The 17,804-nt window shown below is 49.0% G+C and overlaps 1 protein-coding gene and 1 long non-coding RNA gene across 2 annotated transcripts in view; one reads left to right on the top strand and one right to left on the bottom strand.

Moving 5' to 3' along the window:
• Positions 1–5,831: 5,831 nt before the first annotated feature.
• On the bottom strand, positions 5,832–16,253 carry LOC122496240. The gene is made up of 2 exons (XR_006300734.1): positions 15,353–16,253; positions 5,832–6,347 (listed from the first exon to the last, which is right to left on the bottom strand). It is a non-coding gene; the product is annotated as an uncharacterized LOC122496240 (long non-coding RNA).
• Positions 9,918–17,804, top strand: part of HNF4A (hepatocyte nuclear factor 4 alpha) — a 35,598-nt gene continuing 27,711 nt past the window's right edge. The window contains exon 1 of the mRNA XM_043602317.1: positions 9,918–10,031. Coding sequence (XP_043458252.1) covers positions 9,992–10,031 — 40 coding nt within the window. The 5' untranslated portion in view covers positions 9,918–9,991. The remainder of the gene's footprint in view (positions 10,032–17,804) is intronic.

Genomic DNA, 17,804 nt, shown 5'->3' with positions numbered 1-17,804 from the left:
TCTCCTTCCACGAACCTGCTTAAAAAATAATAAATTTGTTAACAGAGAGAGGAGGGCTAAAATTAAGTGGAAATGTCACCCTAACACGGGGCTCCCACAGGGGGCATTAGATCTGGAAACAGGTAAGAAATCTTAAGAGTCTCATCTTCACACACCCATTTAATATCTTAAGCCAAAGCTCCGGGAGGAAAGGTGATTTGGCCAAAAGTCTACAGCAAGTTAGCGGCACAGGCAAAACTAGGATGTCAGACCGCGGAGGTCACTAGGGCCGACCTTCCCAAGGCCACTCAGACAAGAAAGATTCTACTGTTAAATGTCTGAAAAACGCTGGATTGAAGAGAGCTGTGCACATTTCAGTACAGAACACTTCTCAGAGCCCTTAACGTATGACAGTGTGTCTTCAACAGACACCTCCATTGTGCCCACGTGGTTCGTCAGAGCCCCTTGAACATTAACATCCAGTAAAGCTCTCCCTGCTCCCCAAGCAGAGAAATGCTATAGTTTAGATACATGCCTAGATTAAAAAAAAATAATACTTTTTTCAGATATTTTAAATAGTGTGATTTTTAAAAATTACATCTGAGGGGCACCTGGGCAGCTCAGTTGGTTAAGCGTCTGTCAGCTCAGGTCATGATCTCGCTGTCCATGAGTTGGAACCCCGCGTCGGGCTCTGTGCTGACAACTCAGAGCCTGGAGCCTATTTCAGATCCTGTCTCCCTCTCTCTCTGCCCCTTCCCTGCTCACACTGTCTCTCTCTCTCTCTCTCAAAAATAAGTAAACATCTAAAAAAACAATGTTCCAAAAATTACATTTGAATTGTCTGTTGCGGATGTGTAGAAAGTTAATTTTTCATAATACCTTTCCTTTTCTCTTGTGAAGTGGGAAATATTACAAACACACAGGGAAGTACAGAGAACAGCATTGTGAACATCGATGTACCCATCACTCAGTTTTGTGAAATCTTACTCCATGACCATTGTTTCACTGCATTCATTTTTTTTTCATGAAAAGTGAGACATTATACTTAGCGTTGAAGCCCCCTTGTACCTCTCCCCAATCCCATCCCCCTGCCACCCCTCTCGGAGATGACCGCGGTCAACTTTTGCCGTTTATCATTACCAGGCATGTTTTTATGTTTCTACTACATGTGGCTACGTAAACAATGGATAATGTTATTTATATCTGAAAAATGTATTCAAACGGCATGTTATACGTGTCCCTGAGCAACCTCCTTTTGTTCACTCATATAGGAGCTATTTGGATCTTCCCATGCAGATACAAGCAGGACTAGAGGTCACTCGTTGAAAGTGCTGTGTCTGAATGTCCCAAGTGTACTTATTCTGGTTTTTGACAGTGGAGTTGTTTCCAGTTTCTCACTATCTTAAACAGGGCCACAAAGAACATCCTTAGAACTGTGGCTGCGAGCTTCTCTAGGGTAACACGTAGGAGTGGAATTTCTGGAGCTCAGGCAGTGGACATCTCCACTGTGATGAGACATTGGTAAGTCGCTCCATCTTGCCCCCCAACTGCCACGTCAGTCAGCAGCTTCTCAGGAGCACTCTGAAAGATGATGGATGTAAAATAAGAACTTGTATTTCCCCCACTACTAGAGGGAAAGGCTCTTTTGCCGTTTGACTTTGAACTGTCAGGGTACTTGTTCACATCCTTTGCCCGTTTTTCTGTTACATTATTTACCTTTTCTTATCATTTGAAGGAAGTATTTCTTCTACTTTTTTTTTTTAAGATTCTATTTTTAAGTAATCTATATGCCCAATGAGAGGCTCAAACTCACAACCCCGAGACTGACGTGCTTTACAGACTGAGCCAGCCAGGTGCCCCAGGAACTACTTCTTCCTGATCCAAATCCTTTTTCAGTTCTATTAGCCAAGAATATCTTTGATTAGACCCAGCTTGTCTTTTCACTTCCTTTAGAGCCTCTTTTGTTGTACAGAAGTTTACAGTTACACGGTAGTTACGTTCTGGTTAAATTATAAATCAGGTTGTTAAATTTACTAATCTTTTCCTTTATGGCTTGTGCTTATTGTATCTTGTCCATAAAATCCCGCAGTGCCCTGCAATTGTGAAGATATTATACGTACTGTTTTCTTCAAGTTTTAAAGTTTCGTTTTTCATATTTAGGTGTTTATTCATAGAAATTGATTTTTTAAAGTTTATTTATTTTTGAGAGAGAGAAAAAAAAACGCACGTGCATGCACAAGCAAGGGAGGCACAGAGAGAGAGGGAGAGAGAGAATCCCAAGCAGGCTCTGCACTGTTCGTACAGAGCCCCACAGGGGGCTTGAACTCATGAACTGTGAGATCGTGACCTGAGCTGAAATCAAGAGTCAGACACTTGACCGACTGAGCCACCCAGGGGCCCCCATAGGAACCGATTTTTATGTGCGGTACAAAATAGATGCCATTCTATTTTCCTTCATACGGAGAACCAATCGGCCCTGAACCATTTTTGACCAGGACATCCTTTCTCCATTGACATGCAATGCAATTTCCTTTTGTCTCTCATTTTCAAATATATGTAGACCTGTTCCTAGGCTCTGTATGTTGTTCCGCTTTTCTACCTCTAGTAGCCACATTAAAAAAAATATTTTTAAAACCCAGGTGAGTGAATCCACATTTATACCAAAATTAAAAGTTTAATTTTAAAGAAGTCCCCAGGGTGCCTGGGTGGCTCAGTCCTTAAGCATCTGACTTGGGCTCAGGTCACAATCTCACGGTTCATGAGTTTGTGTCTGACATTGGGCGAGCTCAAGCCCCACTTCAGGTGAGCCCCACTTCTCTCTCTCCCTCCCTCTCTCTCTCTCTGCCCCTCCCCTCTCAAAATAACTTTCTCAAGCCTTCTTGGGATTCTCTCTCTCTCTGCCCCTCCCTGCTCTCTCTCTCAAAATAAATACATAAACTTAAAAAAAGAGCTGAATAATATTCCATTATATGTATATATCACATGTGATTTTTCCTGTTTTCCTGTTTATCTGTTGCTTGATGGTTGGGTTGCTTCTACCTTTTGATTGTTGTGAATAACACTGGTTATGAAATGAGTGTCAAACATCTCTTCCAGACCATGCTTTCCATGCCTTTGGGTATATACCCAGAAGTGAAATTGTTGAATCATATGGTAATTCTAGTTTCAATTTTTTTTAAGGAATTGCCAGACTGCTCTCCATAGTAGCTGCATTATTTTATATTCCCACCGGCAGTTTGAAAGGGTTCTGATTTCTCCATATACCCACCAATGCTTGTTATGATCTGTTTTGTTGTTTTTTATCCTATCCATTCTAACAGGTATGAAGTGGTATCTCATTGTGGCTTTGCACTGATTAGCATTTCACTCATGATTAGTGATATGGAGCATCTTTTCATGTGCTTCTTGGTCATTCGTACATTTTCTTTGAAGAAATGTCTATTCACATCCTTTGCCCATTTTAAAATCTGGTTTTGTTATTGTTGTTGAGTTGCAGGAATTTATATACTCTGGATATGAACCCCTTACCGGCTATGTGATTTACAACGATCTTCTCCCGTTCCACGGATTACTCTCTCACTCCATTCATAGTGTTCTTTGGTGCACAAAAGTTTTTAATTTCAATGTAGTCCAGTCAATCGACTTTTTCTTTTGTTTCCTGTGCTTTTGGTGTCGTATCCCAAGAAATCACTGCTAGATCCAGTGTTGTGAATATTTTCTATGTTTTCTTCTAAGAGTTTTATAATTTTAGCTCTTATGTTGAGGTCTTAATCAATTCTGTGTTAATTTTTATATATGGTGTAAGCTAGGAGTCCAGTTTCATTCGTTGCATGGGGAGACCCAGTTTTTCCAACATGAGTTTGGTTTTGATCGAATTTTAGTTAAGATTTCTGCACCTGAGAGATGCTACTTTGATTCAACCTTTGATTACTGGGATCCTTTCCAGGGTAGGTAGTACTTCCCAATATCCAGGATAGATGCACTTCCTGACAGGTAGTCAATTAGCTTGGGCTTGATGCTTCCAATGACAAAACGCTCACTACTTAATAAAGCAGCTTTTCTCCTGCTAGAACTATCGTATCTGGTAGAAAAATCCTAATTCTGGACACAAACCTTTCTCCTTGTAGCATTCGTCTGTTGGTCCTGGTTTGTTTTCTGGGGCTATGAGAAGAGAGAAGCATCTTTTCCAACATAAAGTACTTTGACTTAAATAAGTAACACAACTACGTGATAGGCAACTATCTGCCAGGTTATAAGGTTTATCACATTTGCTCCACAAAGCAATTGATTAACAAGTCCTATTATTGATTCCTACTTTGCAGATGAAGCAAATAAGGCTTGAAGAGCTTATAATTTTCACAAGGTCAGTTATGTAAATAGTAGCATTGATATATGGAAGGCAGTGGCCTTGACCATTCTGCTACATTGCCCCTCTCCTCATCCCCAACAGCCAGCCCGGAACTCCTTTGGTTCTTTAGTCTTCAAAGGACATGGTTTTCGCATCCTGTCCCATCCTATGACACAGGAATTCTTTATATATTTTGGATATTAATTCCTTATCAGATATAGACTTTGCAAACATTTTCTCCTGTTCCATCAGGTGCCTTCTCATGTTGTTGATGGTTTCCCTTTTTGTACAGAAGCTTTTTTGGTTTCATGTCGTCCCACCTGTTTATTTTTGTTTTCTTTGCTTTTGGTGTCATATGCATGGTCCCTTAAGGGTAGAATGCAGAGGATGTCTTAGCTCCTTTGACCCGAGCGCTACATCCTTCCTGATGTCACACAAAATCAGGTTAGAGGTGTGTGCAGCTGCTACCAAATAAAACCTCTAGAACTTAGTCACGTCACCTGCCACTAAGGCAGCTCTCCCCAGCACACTGTCCAGGTGGTTTATTTTTAACCAGTATGGAGGATTTCTCATTCCTCTTCATCGAGTTCAAACATTTCTCCAGGGTCACGTGGTGGCTCAGTCAGTTAAGTGTCTGACTCTTGATTTCGGCTCAGGTCATGATCTCAGTTTGTGAGTTCGAGTCCCATGTCTGGCTCTGTACAGCACAGAGCCTGCTTCGGACTCTGTGTCTTCCTCTCTCTCTTCCCCTCCCCTGCTCATGCAGGCTCTCTCTTTTTTTTTTTTTAATTTTTTTTTCAACATTTTTATTTATTTTTTTGGGACAGAGAGAGACAGAGCACAAACGGGGGAGGGGCAGAGAGAGAGGGAGACACAGAATGGGAAACAGGCTCCAGGCTCCGAGCCATCAGCCCAGAGCCTGACGCGGGGCTCGAACTCACGGACCGCGAGATCGTCACCTGGCTGAAGTCAGACGCTCAACCGACTGCGCCACCCAGGCGCCCCTCATGCAGGCTCTCTTAAAAAAAAAAAACAAAAAAAAAAACATTTCTCCAAATTCATGTGGATCTTGATCCTGCCATTATTTTATGGCTCACACCTGTGCAGAACTCACTGCCTGCCAGAAACAGTTCTAAGTCCTGTCTGTAATTAGCATGATTAATCCCCACAGCCTCCTAATGAGTACATATCATTATCATCCCTGTTTTGCCAATTAGAAAATAGTCACAGAGCAATTAAGTAACTCACCAAAGATCACACAGCCAGTCCGTGGCAGAACCAGAATTCAAGCCCAGAAAGTCAGGCTCCAGAATTTGGGCTCTCAGCCTCTATACAGACGCTTCCAAACATCTGACAGGCTCCGCCAGTTTTTTGGGCCCGAAAAGACTGACACGCACTTAGAGACCTCCTTTTTTTAATTTTTTTTTATTTTAACATATAAAGAACAGACTAAGGGCTCAGAGGCTTTCACCTGCAACAGTATTATTTAATTCAGGATATGTTATAATAGTTTATATCATTCCATTTATTTTCCCATCACTTTCTACTTAAGATACTGGTGTTTCATTTGGTAGTAATAACATTTCCTTCTAAAATAAATCTAAATAAAAATAAGTGTGTCGATGTAAGAAAAATGTTTAGTATTAGTATGGGAGGTTTCCAAATACAACAAAAATCATAAGGGCCAGAGGAAAATCAGTGACCTTTGGAAAGATCCTGTGCAGTCAAGTTAGGTGAGGCTGTGCTGTAATGACAAAAAGGCCCTAAGTCCCAGTGGCTTACACAGCTGAGCCGATGGCTCACTTACAGTACTTGTCCGTCAGGGGCTGGTGGGGTGCACTCCCCAGCCTGATGACTCCATATCCCTACGTGCCTCTGAAACAACCCCAGAGCGGGCCCTTCAAGCTTCTGCCCGGGTGTGACGCACCAGTTGTTTCTGCTCTCATTTCATTGGCCAGAACAAGTCACATGGTCACGTCTAACTTCAAAGGAAGCAAGAAAGAGTAATCCGGTTATGCGCCTGAAACGAGAGAGGAGGAACAGTTGAGAACAGCCGGCAGATAGTGAGTAAAGCAATCTGAAAGGTGGGTCTAGGAAAGGAGACTGAGTCTGTCTCTGACCACGATGACCAGCCCCACCAAGGGGCCTTCAGCACCTATTCTCAGAGAAGGGACTCTGGTCCGCCAAGGATAAGACCGTCTGACCGCACCATTCTGTTAAGCTAGTGCTGCTCCCCGGCAGCAACTCGGGATGCCTTTTGGTTGCAGGGTGTTGTTACTTCGTAGAGTTGCGGCTGAACTCTGTGGTCAGGTTTGTTTGTTCCCTGAAGCTGGACACAGCAGTTTGGGCTTCGGCTGAGATAGGATTTGTCACTGCTTTGAAAAGATATCCAGAGAAGGGTAATTGGAAAGGAGAGGAATTCAAAGATAGGGCCCAAGGAACCATTTTCCGGGCAAAGAAAAAAAAGAATGTGCAAAGACGCTGAGCCAGACACAAAAGGCTGGCGTGGCTGCAGCCACGGGACTAGGGAGAATGGAATGAAATGGAGGCTGGGGATGCAGGGATAGACACACAAGGTCCACGGGAGTTTTGAATTTTATGAGTTTAATTATAAATGCGTAGGAAGCCATTAAAGTTTCAGTATGGGGGGGCCTGATGCAGTCTGTGTGTAAAGAATTATCCCCCCCCCCCCCCCCCCCGCAAGAGTGCGTGGTAGGGAGAAAAGAAGTGAAGAGACTTTCGCAGACCTCCAGAGATGATACTGATGTGGACGAGTTTGAGTGTGGTGCAGGTGGAAAGATGGTGAAAATCTGAGTTACTGTTAAAGGTGGCAAGCACTGGATTTTCTGATGATTTGGGAGAGAGGAACACAAAGATAGTGACTCCCAGGGTGTGGGGTGATGGACTATGACAATGCGGGTGTGATTACTATTCTCTTTCAAAGCATGAGGAAGGGGGAGTGAATTGTCCTTCACTAACCTAGTAACTGAACTCCAGTTCTGGTGTGTCTACTCCCAAGGTCCTACCTTCTCCAATCTCCCCAGACCCATACATTAATTTCTATAATGGGGGGGGGGGGGATGATATTTAATGCTATTACTATCCTTAAATGTGAAAATACATAAATGCCCCTGAATGCAAATGCACACTATCAGTGGAGCCAGCACGAGGTCTGGGACCCTACTCAACGGCGCCGGCACGTGGGACAAGTGTCGGGAATATAAATTTCATAGATGATGTAAGGGCAGCGCCAGACCAGGCTTGGGGAGCAAGTTTTAAAATCTTGCTTTCTGATTGGTGCAGTGGCCAAGGGCTGGTGTGTCAATGCGGGGATGTTAGCTTGCTCGGTGACTAAACCCAGAGAGCGGTGACTGGTGAACCGGTCGAGCTGCCTTCCCTCTGGGTTTGGAGACATTAGTCCGTCTTGGCCTGTGATTGGTGGGATTGTAATGCTACTTCCGCTGTGATTGGTTAAACCTGTGCGGTTATTTGAAAGTTTCTCAGCGCCAATCCAGCATTGGCCACTAGGGGGAGCCCGGGATGCGCAAAGCGAGGCTCTTCGGCGTGTCTGAGCCGCTTCCTCCCCGAAGCCCTCCGGTTCTGCAGCGACAGCTGGTTCTGCCCTGTGCCCTCAGGCAACCGCGGGACTGGGGTGGGGGTGTGGGGGACGGAGTTAGAACTCCCAGTTCTGGCCCGGGTGGCCACGCTTCTCTGCACAGCCCCTTTGGCCCCTTCCTCTGGCTCCCAGCCCCGCAGAGGACATTGGCTGACCGAGGGGTGGGGCAGAGAGTTGGTGAAGGTTTGTGAAGGCCCAGATCCAAAACGCAAAATTGTGGAGTCTGTCAAAGGAGACAGGGCAGCTCCCCTCCCTCCAAGGCGCCCTCTGCCCGCCTCGGAGTCCTATCAAGTTGAATAGCCTCCACCAAGCCCTTTAAAATCCTTAAAGGACTTTACGAAAGGAGCATCTCTTCGGGATTTAGAACTGTGCCACGTAGGTCAGGGCCACTAGGGAGATCACCCTCTCCAAAGACACCCCCTGTCATCCCCAGGCGCTAGCACAACCTGCAGTTTCGTCTTGCCATTGCACTTCGTCAATATTTGAAATTCTCTTTCAATTTTTTTAAAAAAATTTTTGAGAGAATGCACGTGCGAGTGGGGGAGGAGCAGAGAGGCTGGGCTGGGGGGGGGGGTGGTACAGACTTTCAGATGTGGGCTCTGTGCTGAGCCAAAGTTGGAAGCTAAACCAACTGAACCACCTAAACGCCCCTGACATTCTTTTGAAACATTTATTTGCTTGCTTACTGTCTCTGCATCACACCTCCCCGTCAAAATGTAAGCTCTGTGAGAGAGGGAATAGGGAGGGCCAGACATGCCAAAGAATGCCCGTTACATTGGAATTTGAGATAAACAACAACTTATTTTTTAAGTGTAAGTATGCTTCCTGCGTTATTTGGTACATATTTATATTAAAACATTATTCGATGTTTATCTTAAATGTACCTGGGCACCCTGCAAGTCTGTGGGGGAGGAATCTTGCCTCTTGCCTTCACAGCTGTATCCCACACCTGCAGTGGTGCACGTGGAAAATGCTGAATAAAGGCTAAATGATTGGATGGATAGAGTCCTTCATTCATTCACTCATTTGTCCATCCACCCCATTATATTAAGTTCCAGCTGGGTCCTGGGAATTTAACAGTAAATGGGACACAGTCCAATGGAGGAGGCAGAGACCCAAGCAGCAACCACCATTTGACTACACTGTGATGGTGTAAAGTGTTGGGGGCCGGGTGAGCACAAAGGAGGAACCAGGAGGGCTGCCCAGAGGAGGAGTCCAAGATGGAGCTTGGAGGGGGAAGGGGGGAATAGAAAGGTGTGACAGCAGCTTTGGGCAGAAGGCCTAGCATGTGCAAAGGCCAGAGCCAAGGTGGAGGCTGTGGGATTTGAAAGAGGCGAGTGGCTAGGAGTGGGGGACCGATGTGCAGTATGGGTGGGGCAATCAGAGAGAGCAGAGGAGGAGACTCGTCCACTGAGTATCCGTACCCAGCAGTCAGCTACAACAGTGATGCTAGGTTGGTATCGCTGTGCCCATTGTATTGATGAGCAAAGTGAGAGAAGTGAAATGCTTGGCCTGCCAAATGAGTGGCAAAAGCTGAGCTTCAGACTCATGTCTGACAGACTCTGAAGCCTGCACTGTTCTCAAAAAGCCCCTGGGTTAGGGATTGGAACCCCAATTGGAGGATGAAGAAACTGAGGCTCAGAAAGGTAACAGGGCTGTCCCTGTGAATGTGGCTCCGTCCAGTTTCACAGGAGAACACTGAGGCAGTACAAGGGGTACAGTTTGTCGCCAGCCGTCTGAGAAACCACGGGAGGGCGGAGGCAGGACCCAGGAGTCCAGGATGCTGTACTTCCTGTTCCTGTTTGGGTTGGGTCTCCAGGACCCCCTTGCTGAGCCCTGTGGCTAATTCCTTGCATGGGTCCTGGGCGGGTCCACGGTTTCTATGGAGACCACCTCCTACCATCCCTGAAATCTCATTGTGACCAGTATTAAGAGATTAGCGCTGCCCCGCAGCCCTCACAGGGTCTTGGGTGCCAGGGTGGCAGCAGGGGCTCCCCCAGGATGAAGAGGTTGCTCACTGTGCGGGATTCCATAACACCAGGAGGAGGATGTCAGACTGGGGCCAGGGCTTCCCCCAGCACCTCCCAGGTATGGTCCGGACTCCACATCTACCTGGAGAGGAGGACGGGGTGGCGGCAGAGAGACACACGCCTCAGGGGAGAAGTCCAGATTTTGGAGCAGTGCAGAGGCCTTGGACCCCTGGCCCCCAACCCAGGAAGGCCCAGGGTCTTTGATAGGCGGATGCCATTCTGATCAAGGCAGATCCAGATTCCCTCAACAAGGTGAGGGGAGCGTTACAGAGTCTTTTAGCTAAAGACCAGCTACCTAATCTCCTTCATTTTGCAGTTTGGGGAATTGAGGCACAGAGAAGGAAAGTGACCGCCCAAAGTCAGTGGGTTAGTGAACTAGAGCCGGTGGGTCGCCTGAGCAGAAGGCAGTGATTAAGATGGCATTGTCCCCTCTGCTTGAAGTCCAAATGCTCCTCCCCGACCTCCACAAAGGGGGCCCCCTAGTCTTCTTCCCCCGGGGCTGTCCCATTGGCCATGCTCCCCTTCCCTCCCTCCCTCTCCTCCTCCTGACCCTTCCTGTCTCCCCGAGGCTGACAGAGACTTCCGGGTAGGCTCCACTCCACCAGAGGACATGGCCGCCAGGCCCTAACTGTCCCATCCAGGGGACATGCCCTGGCTGAGTCACCATCTGGATGACTGTGGACATTTTTGTTCCCCGCTTCAGCCTCTCTGTGTCTTCAGGGTCCAGACGCCGTGGGGGCCCTACCAGCCCATCCCCACCCCACCTCCTGCCAGGCCAGCAGCAGAGAGATTTAGGTCAGTCTCCAAAGCTCACAGGGTCAGGTTTTCTGGAAGGCCACACTGGGGCCTGGGGACAAACACGGCTCTGGAACCAGGTAGAGACAGCTCAAAACACTGTTGACCCAGCAAGGTGAGCCTCACTTGCCTCCCCTGTGAGGCGGGGGCAATAACCCTTCCTTCCTCCAAGCCTTGCTCTCAGCAGCTGCAGCTGTGCCATTAAATCATCAACTCGAAGTACAGAGCAGTGGAGGGACAGGGGATAACACCCGATCTGGTATGCGTGGAGCAAACCAGGAAGAGGCGGAAAGAAGTGAGAGGAGTGGTTGCCTGTGGTGAGGACAAGGAGTGGACTGGTGGGCAGTGGGGAGAAGGGGACCAAGACTTCTCAAAGTTTTTTTATTGTTCTCATTTAAAAAATTTTTAATGTTAATTTTTGAGAGAGAGACAGAGCATGAGCAGAGGAGGGGCAGAGAGAGAGGGAGACACAGAATCTGAAGCAGGCTCCAGGCTCTGAGCTGTCAGCGCAGAGCCCGACGTGGGGCTCGAACTCATGAACCGTGAGATCGTGACCTCAACCAAAGTCAGATGCTTAACTGGCTGAGCCACCCAGGCGCCCCTTGATTTTTGAACCATGTGAATGAAGTACTGATTCAAAAATTAATTACAAAATTTTAACATGGGGCGCCTGGCTGGCTTAGTTGGTTAAGCGTCCAACTCTTGATTTGGGCTCTGGTCGTGATCTCACAGTTTGTGAGTTCGGGCCTCTCCGCTGACAGTGCAGAGTCGGCTTGGAATTCTCTCTCTCCCTCTCTGCCTCTCCCCCTACTTGCTCTTCTTTCTTTGTCTCTCAAAATAAAGAAACGTTAAGAAAAAAATTTTAAATAAAAATTTTAACAAATTGGTAAAATATCACATAGCAATGACAATCACACATACCTCAACAATATAACAGGAGTATAGCCAAGACTGAGACCAAAGTGCTAGGACTTGACACAAGTCACAGAGAAAGCCTGCCTTTGAGTCTCTGACTTTGACCTGGAAAGGCCCTTTATTTCAAGCCAATCTCGTTTGCCAACTGCAAAATAATGGTCACTGGTACCAAGAATCAGGAGGTCTCTATATGCTAGCCATAGTGCCAGGTGCTATCTGAATATCTTCTCACTGAGTAGGCATTCTGATTACCAGGAAGCTATCATCATTCCCATTTTACAGATGAGGAAACTGAGCCTCACTGAAGTTGCAACTAGTGAGTTGCAGACCATGGATGCACCTCTAGGCCTCTCTCTCTCTCTTTTTTTTTTAATTTTTTTTTTATGTGTATTTATTTTTGAGATAGAGACAGAAAGAGACAGAGAGAGAGACAGAGAACAAGCGAGGCAGGGGTGGGGTGGGGGGGAGGTGTGCAGAGAGAGAGGGAGACACAGAATCCGAAGCAGGCTCCAGCCTCCAGGCTGTCAACACAGAGCCCAATACAGGGCTCGAACTCATGAACTGCGAGATCATGACCTGAGCCGAAGTTAGACGCTTAACTGACTGAGCCACCCAGGCGCCCCTAGAATCACTTAGGAACTTTAAAAAATATTGATGCCTAGCACCCACTCACCCCAATCCCAAGATTTGATCATTGGTCTGTGATGGGTCCTGGGCATCAATATTCTTTTAAAGGTCCCAAGTGATTCTAATTCACTGTCAGGGCTGAATCGCTGCTTTATGCTAGACAACTTTTCAAATAGGAAACCGAGGCCAGGGAGGAAAATGACCTTGCCCAAGGTCAGTGGCTGGAAGCTGAGCTGAGGCAGGGCTCTCATGGAGCCTTTTTGAAAATAAATAAGACGTGCTGTCCTCTGGGCAGACAAATTTCCATAGGCACTTGGTTTGGTAAGTGGAACAAGGACTAGATTTCTACACTGACTCACCTCCTTGCACAGAGAAGCTTCGTGCAGTGAGCAACCTGTACAACTGTATGCAGTTGTACAACCTGTACAACTTTGTGCAGTGAGCAACCTGTACAACTGATTCCTCGCCTGCATCTCAGGACTCCCAAAAGGTACATCTCAGTGACTTTCAGGCAAATATCTGGGGCCCTTCAGTACAAGGGTGCAGGGAGACCCAGGGTGGTTCCTGGGATATGGGTTCACCCCTTACACCATGACCAGGGCCTGGACCAGGCAGGGGCTTGCTATCATCCTTCAGGCCCCACAGGGGCTGGGCAGGCCCCATCTAACTCCGAAGGTCACTTCTGCAGATAAAGTCAGGAACATAATCGGGGCGGGGGGGGGGGGGGGGGGGGGGGCGGGGAGGGAAGGACATAAACAGAACAACAACAGCCTCAGCCCAGAAGTCACAAGCCACCTGGCAGGAGGCAGCCCTCAGAGAGGCCCCGCCTACACAGACCCAAGTCCTCCTGGCTTGCTTCCTGATCATTCTCCAGACCACAGGCTCTACCCTACCTCCTGAGCCTTGTAGTCGGCATCTCCCACAATGCCCTGCTCTCTGGCCAGAGAGGCTTCCATGTCCTTCCGTCATCACTCACCACGTTCTCCACTTCTGGGTGTCCCTTCTGCCCAGGATGCCACCTCCTCCAGGAATCCATCCCTGACCACTCCAGCCCAGAGACCGACCTTCCATCTCAGGCCTTCTCCAGCCCGCACAGTCCATGCACAGAGCCTGCACCCGCCTCAGGAGGGAGCTTATTTTAATGTCATACTCGCCAACTTGCATTGGGCACCTGGACGGGCGGTGTAGCCTCGGGGTTAAGAGCACAGACTCTGGAGAGCCAGACCGCTCAGGCTGGAATCCCAGCTCTTGCTTCTCACACACTGTGTGAGCTTGGGCATATGACTCAAACCTCTGTGCCTCAGGTCTGCGAGATGGTGATAAAAATACTGCCTACCTCACAGATTGGTTGTGAGGGTTAACGTGGTAACACGTGTAAAGCCTGCAAAACAGCTTCCTTAGCATCAGCCATGGTCATCCGTGCTCCGTTTCGTCCTCATAGTGAGCCTATGAGTTAGGTATTGTTATTCCCAATCGCGGGCGAGGAACCAGATTCAAGAGAGGAGCAGAGTCAGGGAAGGGCCCTGCGTCTTGCTCTGTGGTCTGACACTGAGGACACGGCCGAGGCGGGCCATAACTTGGAGGCCTTGTTTGCTGCTCATGGCTGTTCCTCAGAGGGTCCACAGGACTCAGGGCCAGGTGAATTCTCCAGAAGTGGCTCTAGGCACCTCTCTGCTCGAGCCAGCCATGGGCGGGGGGGTGATCGGCAAAGCAGGGCATTTTCAGTGCATCTTGTTCCCTAATGTCTAGAACACATCACCGAGTCCAGAGAGAGCCCCTGTCTTCCTCAGGCTAGCTGGAGACCTAGGACACGGGGGGCGACCTCCTGTCCCTGGATGAGCCCCCATCCCTCCACCATCTGCACATGGAGGGAAGGGATATCCTGAGGTTGGCCCAGCATCTTTCAGGTTCCCATCACCGGCTCTGCCTCTACCTTTCAAAGGAAGTATTAATGGGAGAGCATCTAAGAGGCAGGCCCTGGGTGAAGCGGGCCTGTGCGTACCCTCCCTTGGCTCCTAGGAACCTCAGATCCCATTTGAAAGGCTCTGGCCCGCACTCTCCAGCCTCTGACACTGCAGGATTCTAGAATCCCATGCTCAAAGCTGCCGCCCTGCATCCCTGTTTGTAAAGCCCCCCCTCCCCCCCCAGCTGCCTTTATCTCTCTTTGGTAAAAGAGCAAATTTGCTCAGGACCCAGAGCAGAGGGAACAAGCAGACTGTTGACTCTTGAGCAAAACCTAGTCTTTGGAGAACAGGAGAGGAGGCGCTGGATGTGCGTGGGGAGGCCAGCAGCCTCTTGCATAACCCGGGTGGCCTCCTGCCCACCCAGGCCTTTTCAGGGTTAGGGGTGAGGCAAACCACAAACTCATGCCCAGTTAATTTTTTAAGGCAAAATCAACAGGCTCAGCAATGATTAGCAGGCAGGTAATTTCATCTTAATCGTGCTGAGAAGAGGGAGGAAGGAGGCTTCTGGGGGCCCAAGGATGGGGTCAGTTATCAGTTAACCACACGAAGTTTGTTTCCTTCCAAATCCGCTGGCCTTCAGCCCTTAGTTCCCTCATCTTCCTCTCGGAAGTACTCCCGTGGCAACCCAGTGGCCATCAGTGATTGAGGGAACGAACGCTCCACCATCCACGGTCCCCAGGAGGTGTTTCCAGGGCCCTTGAGGGCTGTGATGAAGCACCAGTGTCCTCACAGAGCTTGCGGTCTTCTTGTTAAGGCAAAGCTCCCCGCCCCCCACCACCACTGTGTGGCTTTGAGCATGTTCCTTCCACCCTCTGGGGCTCAGTGAGGGCCCTAAGGTCTGTGGTGCAGCCTACAGCCAGCTGCTACTACCCTGGGGACCTCAGTGTCTCCATCCACCAAATGGGTGGGTTGGCTGAGACACCCTTTCCAGTCTTGAAGTTTTGCGAGGTCATGATTGGATTAGGCCAATGTGGCCTTATCCAGGGTGAGGAGGGTTTCAGGGTGAGGAGGGTTGTATGGGCCGTGCTTTAGGAATTCAGGGGGGAGAGAAGGTGCCCAGAACAGGGAGGGGGCCTACCTGATATCTGCTGTTGGCACCAGCAAGCGTCAGATCCCAGCTCCGGGAAGAGAGCTGTCCTCTCAGATGGGAGGCAGGGGTCTCTGTGGGGTGGGGTGGAGTAGGGCTGCGGGGATGGCCTGGCAGACCCCAGTTGGCCCAGGACCCCTCCCCCTGGACTTGAGAACTGCCAGGGGAAAGACAGCAAGGCCGGACCAGCCCCGGGCCTGCTGGCTGCCTGGACTGGAGTTTGGTCAGTGGTTGGGGACCTATATTGTGAGAAAGTTAGGACTTTGTCCACAAACTGGAATTTGAAATTTCAAAGGGGCGAAACTGGAGGGCCCTACCCCAGAGTAGAGATGGCTCTTGGCTTCTTTCCCCCACGACTTTTGTTCTTTGTCTTGATAAGTCCCAGTTCCCCGGGTGGTGGGGCGGGGCGAGGAGAGACAGGAGATAGTAGGGTAGTTAGTACCCACAGGGAGCTAAGATGCCAGGTGGCCTGGGGTGGCCAGTGTCTGGACGATGCCTCTGGATTTGCACATGCCTAGGGACAGGCTCCTTGGCTCCTCAGACCCCTGAGCTCCCGGCAGGAACATGACAGAGTCGCAGGCTCCAGGGCTCCAGAATTCTGTTGTCCTTTCTGGGACTCCCAGAAGGAGGCAGAGGTATGGGGTGAAGCCCTTAAACTCTGCAGTCAGATTTGGGCTCAAATGACAGCCCCTCCTTTGTGGCCTTAGGCAAGTCACTTCCTGTCTCTGAGCCTTAGTTTTGTCATCTGTAAAGCAGAACAGATAAACTGAGGGGAGCAGAAGATTCTTAGCTCCGGGCCTAGCACAGAATCTCTCCAGAAACGTTAGCCATTATTATAGTTTAAAAGAAAAATGAAGTGGTCCAGAGTGGCAGCTCTTAACCATAGTCCACACCAGAGGCTTGAGTGCCCTGCCCACAGCTGGGTGTGAGGCAACCCCTTCCCCCCCTCCCCCCAGCTGCCCCAAAGGAGCCCCTCTTCCCTTCTAGAGCTCTCCTTCCCTCCTAGAGGCCTCCGTTTCACTATCTGCCACATGAAGGAGCTGGCTCTCTTGGTGAGCTCTGAGGGCCTCTGTTATCTGCTGGGAGCCACCTCATGTGGAGTGGGGTCAGACAGCCCAAGGGGCAGGGCAGAGGGAAAGAATGGCTGCTGAGTTGACGGCACGGAGGCCAGCCTTTGTATCCCTGGGAGCTCTCCCGAGCAGGGTCCTGATTGCGACCGATTGTGTGGCTAGGGTGTCAAGGAGTCAATCGCCAGTGACGATAATTGCCTCTGTTATGCCAGATGCCTACACGTGGCATAGCCTACAGCGTCCCTGCGAAGAAGGCATCAACCCATTTATCTGAGGCCAAAACTAAGGCCGGGTGGGGTAGGACCTGATATCATAGTTTGGGAAGTTGGCAGTGCCCGGATTTTGACCTAGCTCTGTCTGATTCCAAGGCCTGTGGCTTATTTTATCTTTTTATTTGATCTTCACAACAAACTACACAGTAGGCCCATTTTATGGAAGGAGAAACTGAGGCTCCAAAATAATAACTCGCCTGAGATCACAGAGCCAGTTGATCTCACAGGTGGAGTGTTGTTTATATGGGGGACATGTATCTAGAAGCCATTGCTTGGGGTTGGCTAAGAGCAAAAGGAACCACGTACGTAATAGATTGGAAAAGCTCGTGTGTGAGTAGTTAGAGTTCAAGAGTGGGACATGGGCAGGGTATGAAACAGGTTTCTGGACTGTGACTCAGAAGCAGTGGGTCATGTGTGTTGTACGTTTGGTAAAGTGTTCGTGTCATGGTCTGCGAACTTAGTAGCTTGTCATGTGCAGACTGTCCGTCTGGTGGTTCTTATGTGTGCCGGGTCATGCACGTGACCTGACATGGCTCACCCCAGTTGATCATAGACCTTATTTAGTTCAATCTAGAGTGTCATCTATAGAGGTTGAAAATTTGCTATTTTTGCTACCCGTTAAACTCCGATGTGCCGATAATCACGCCCCATTTTGGTAATGGGGAAGTGTGCCTCTTAGAACTGACAAATCGCTGTATGTGCAGGCCACGTATTGCTGGCTTGTGAGGGGGGTAGCTGTGTGTGGCCCATCGCAGGTGCCAGACAGGTGGTAGGACCTGGGCTCAGCCCTGGGGGGCCCCTCCCAGAGCTGTCCCTCCTTCTCCTCTGTGTTTGTCCCTCAATCCGGTCTCCTGCCCAGCTGAACTCTGTACCGGCTACTGGAGCCAGGATCAGACATCCTCGGGTAGGCACGGGAGGAATCTGCCAGTGGCTGAAGTCTCCTTTGGCCCTTAACAAATGTCAAAGTGCAGATTGGGGGAAGGGGAGCTCTCTCTTCCTCCCTCTCTGGGGGGTCTTGACCAACGGACAAATGGGCCAAGATCTCCCCCATTTTACAGATGGGGAAATTGAGGCCCCAAGGGAGATGTGATTTGGACAAAG

Source organism: Prionailurus bengalensis, chromosome A3, assembly GCF_016509475.1.
Source record: "Prionailurus bengalensis isolate Pbe53 chromosome A3, Fcat_Pben_1.1_paternal_pri, whole genome shotgun sequence".
In the NCBI taxonomy this organism is placed as follows: domain Eukaryota; kingdom Metazoa; phylum Chordata; class Mammalia; order Carnivora; family Felidae; genus Prionailurus; species Prionailurus bengalensis.
The sequence above is the reverse complement of the archived record's forward strand: the minus strand, read 5'-3'. Positions and strand labels throughout refer to the sequence as shown.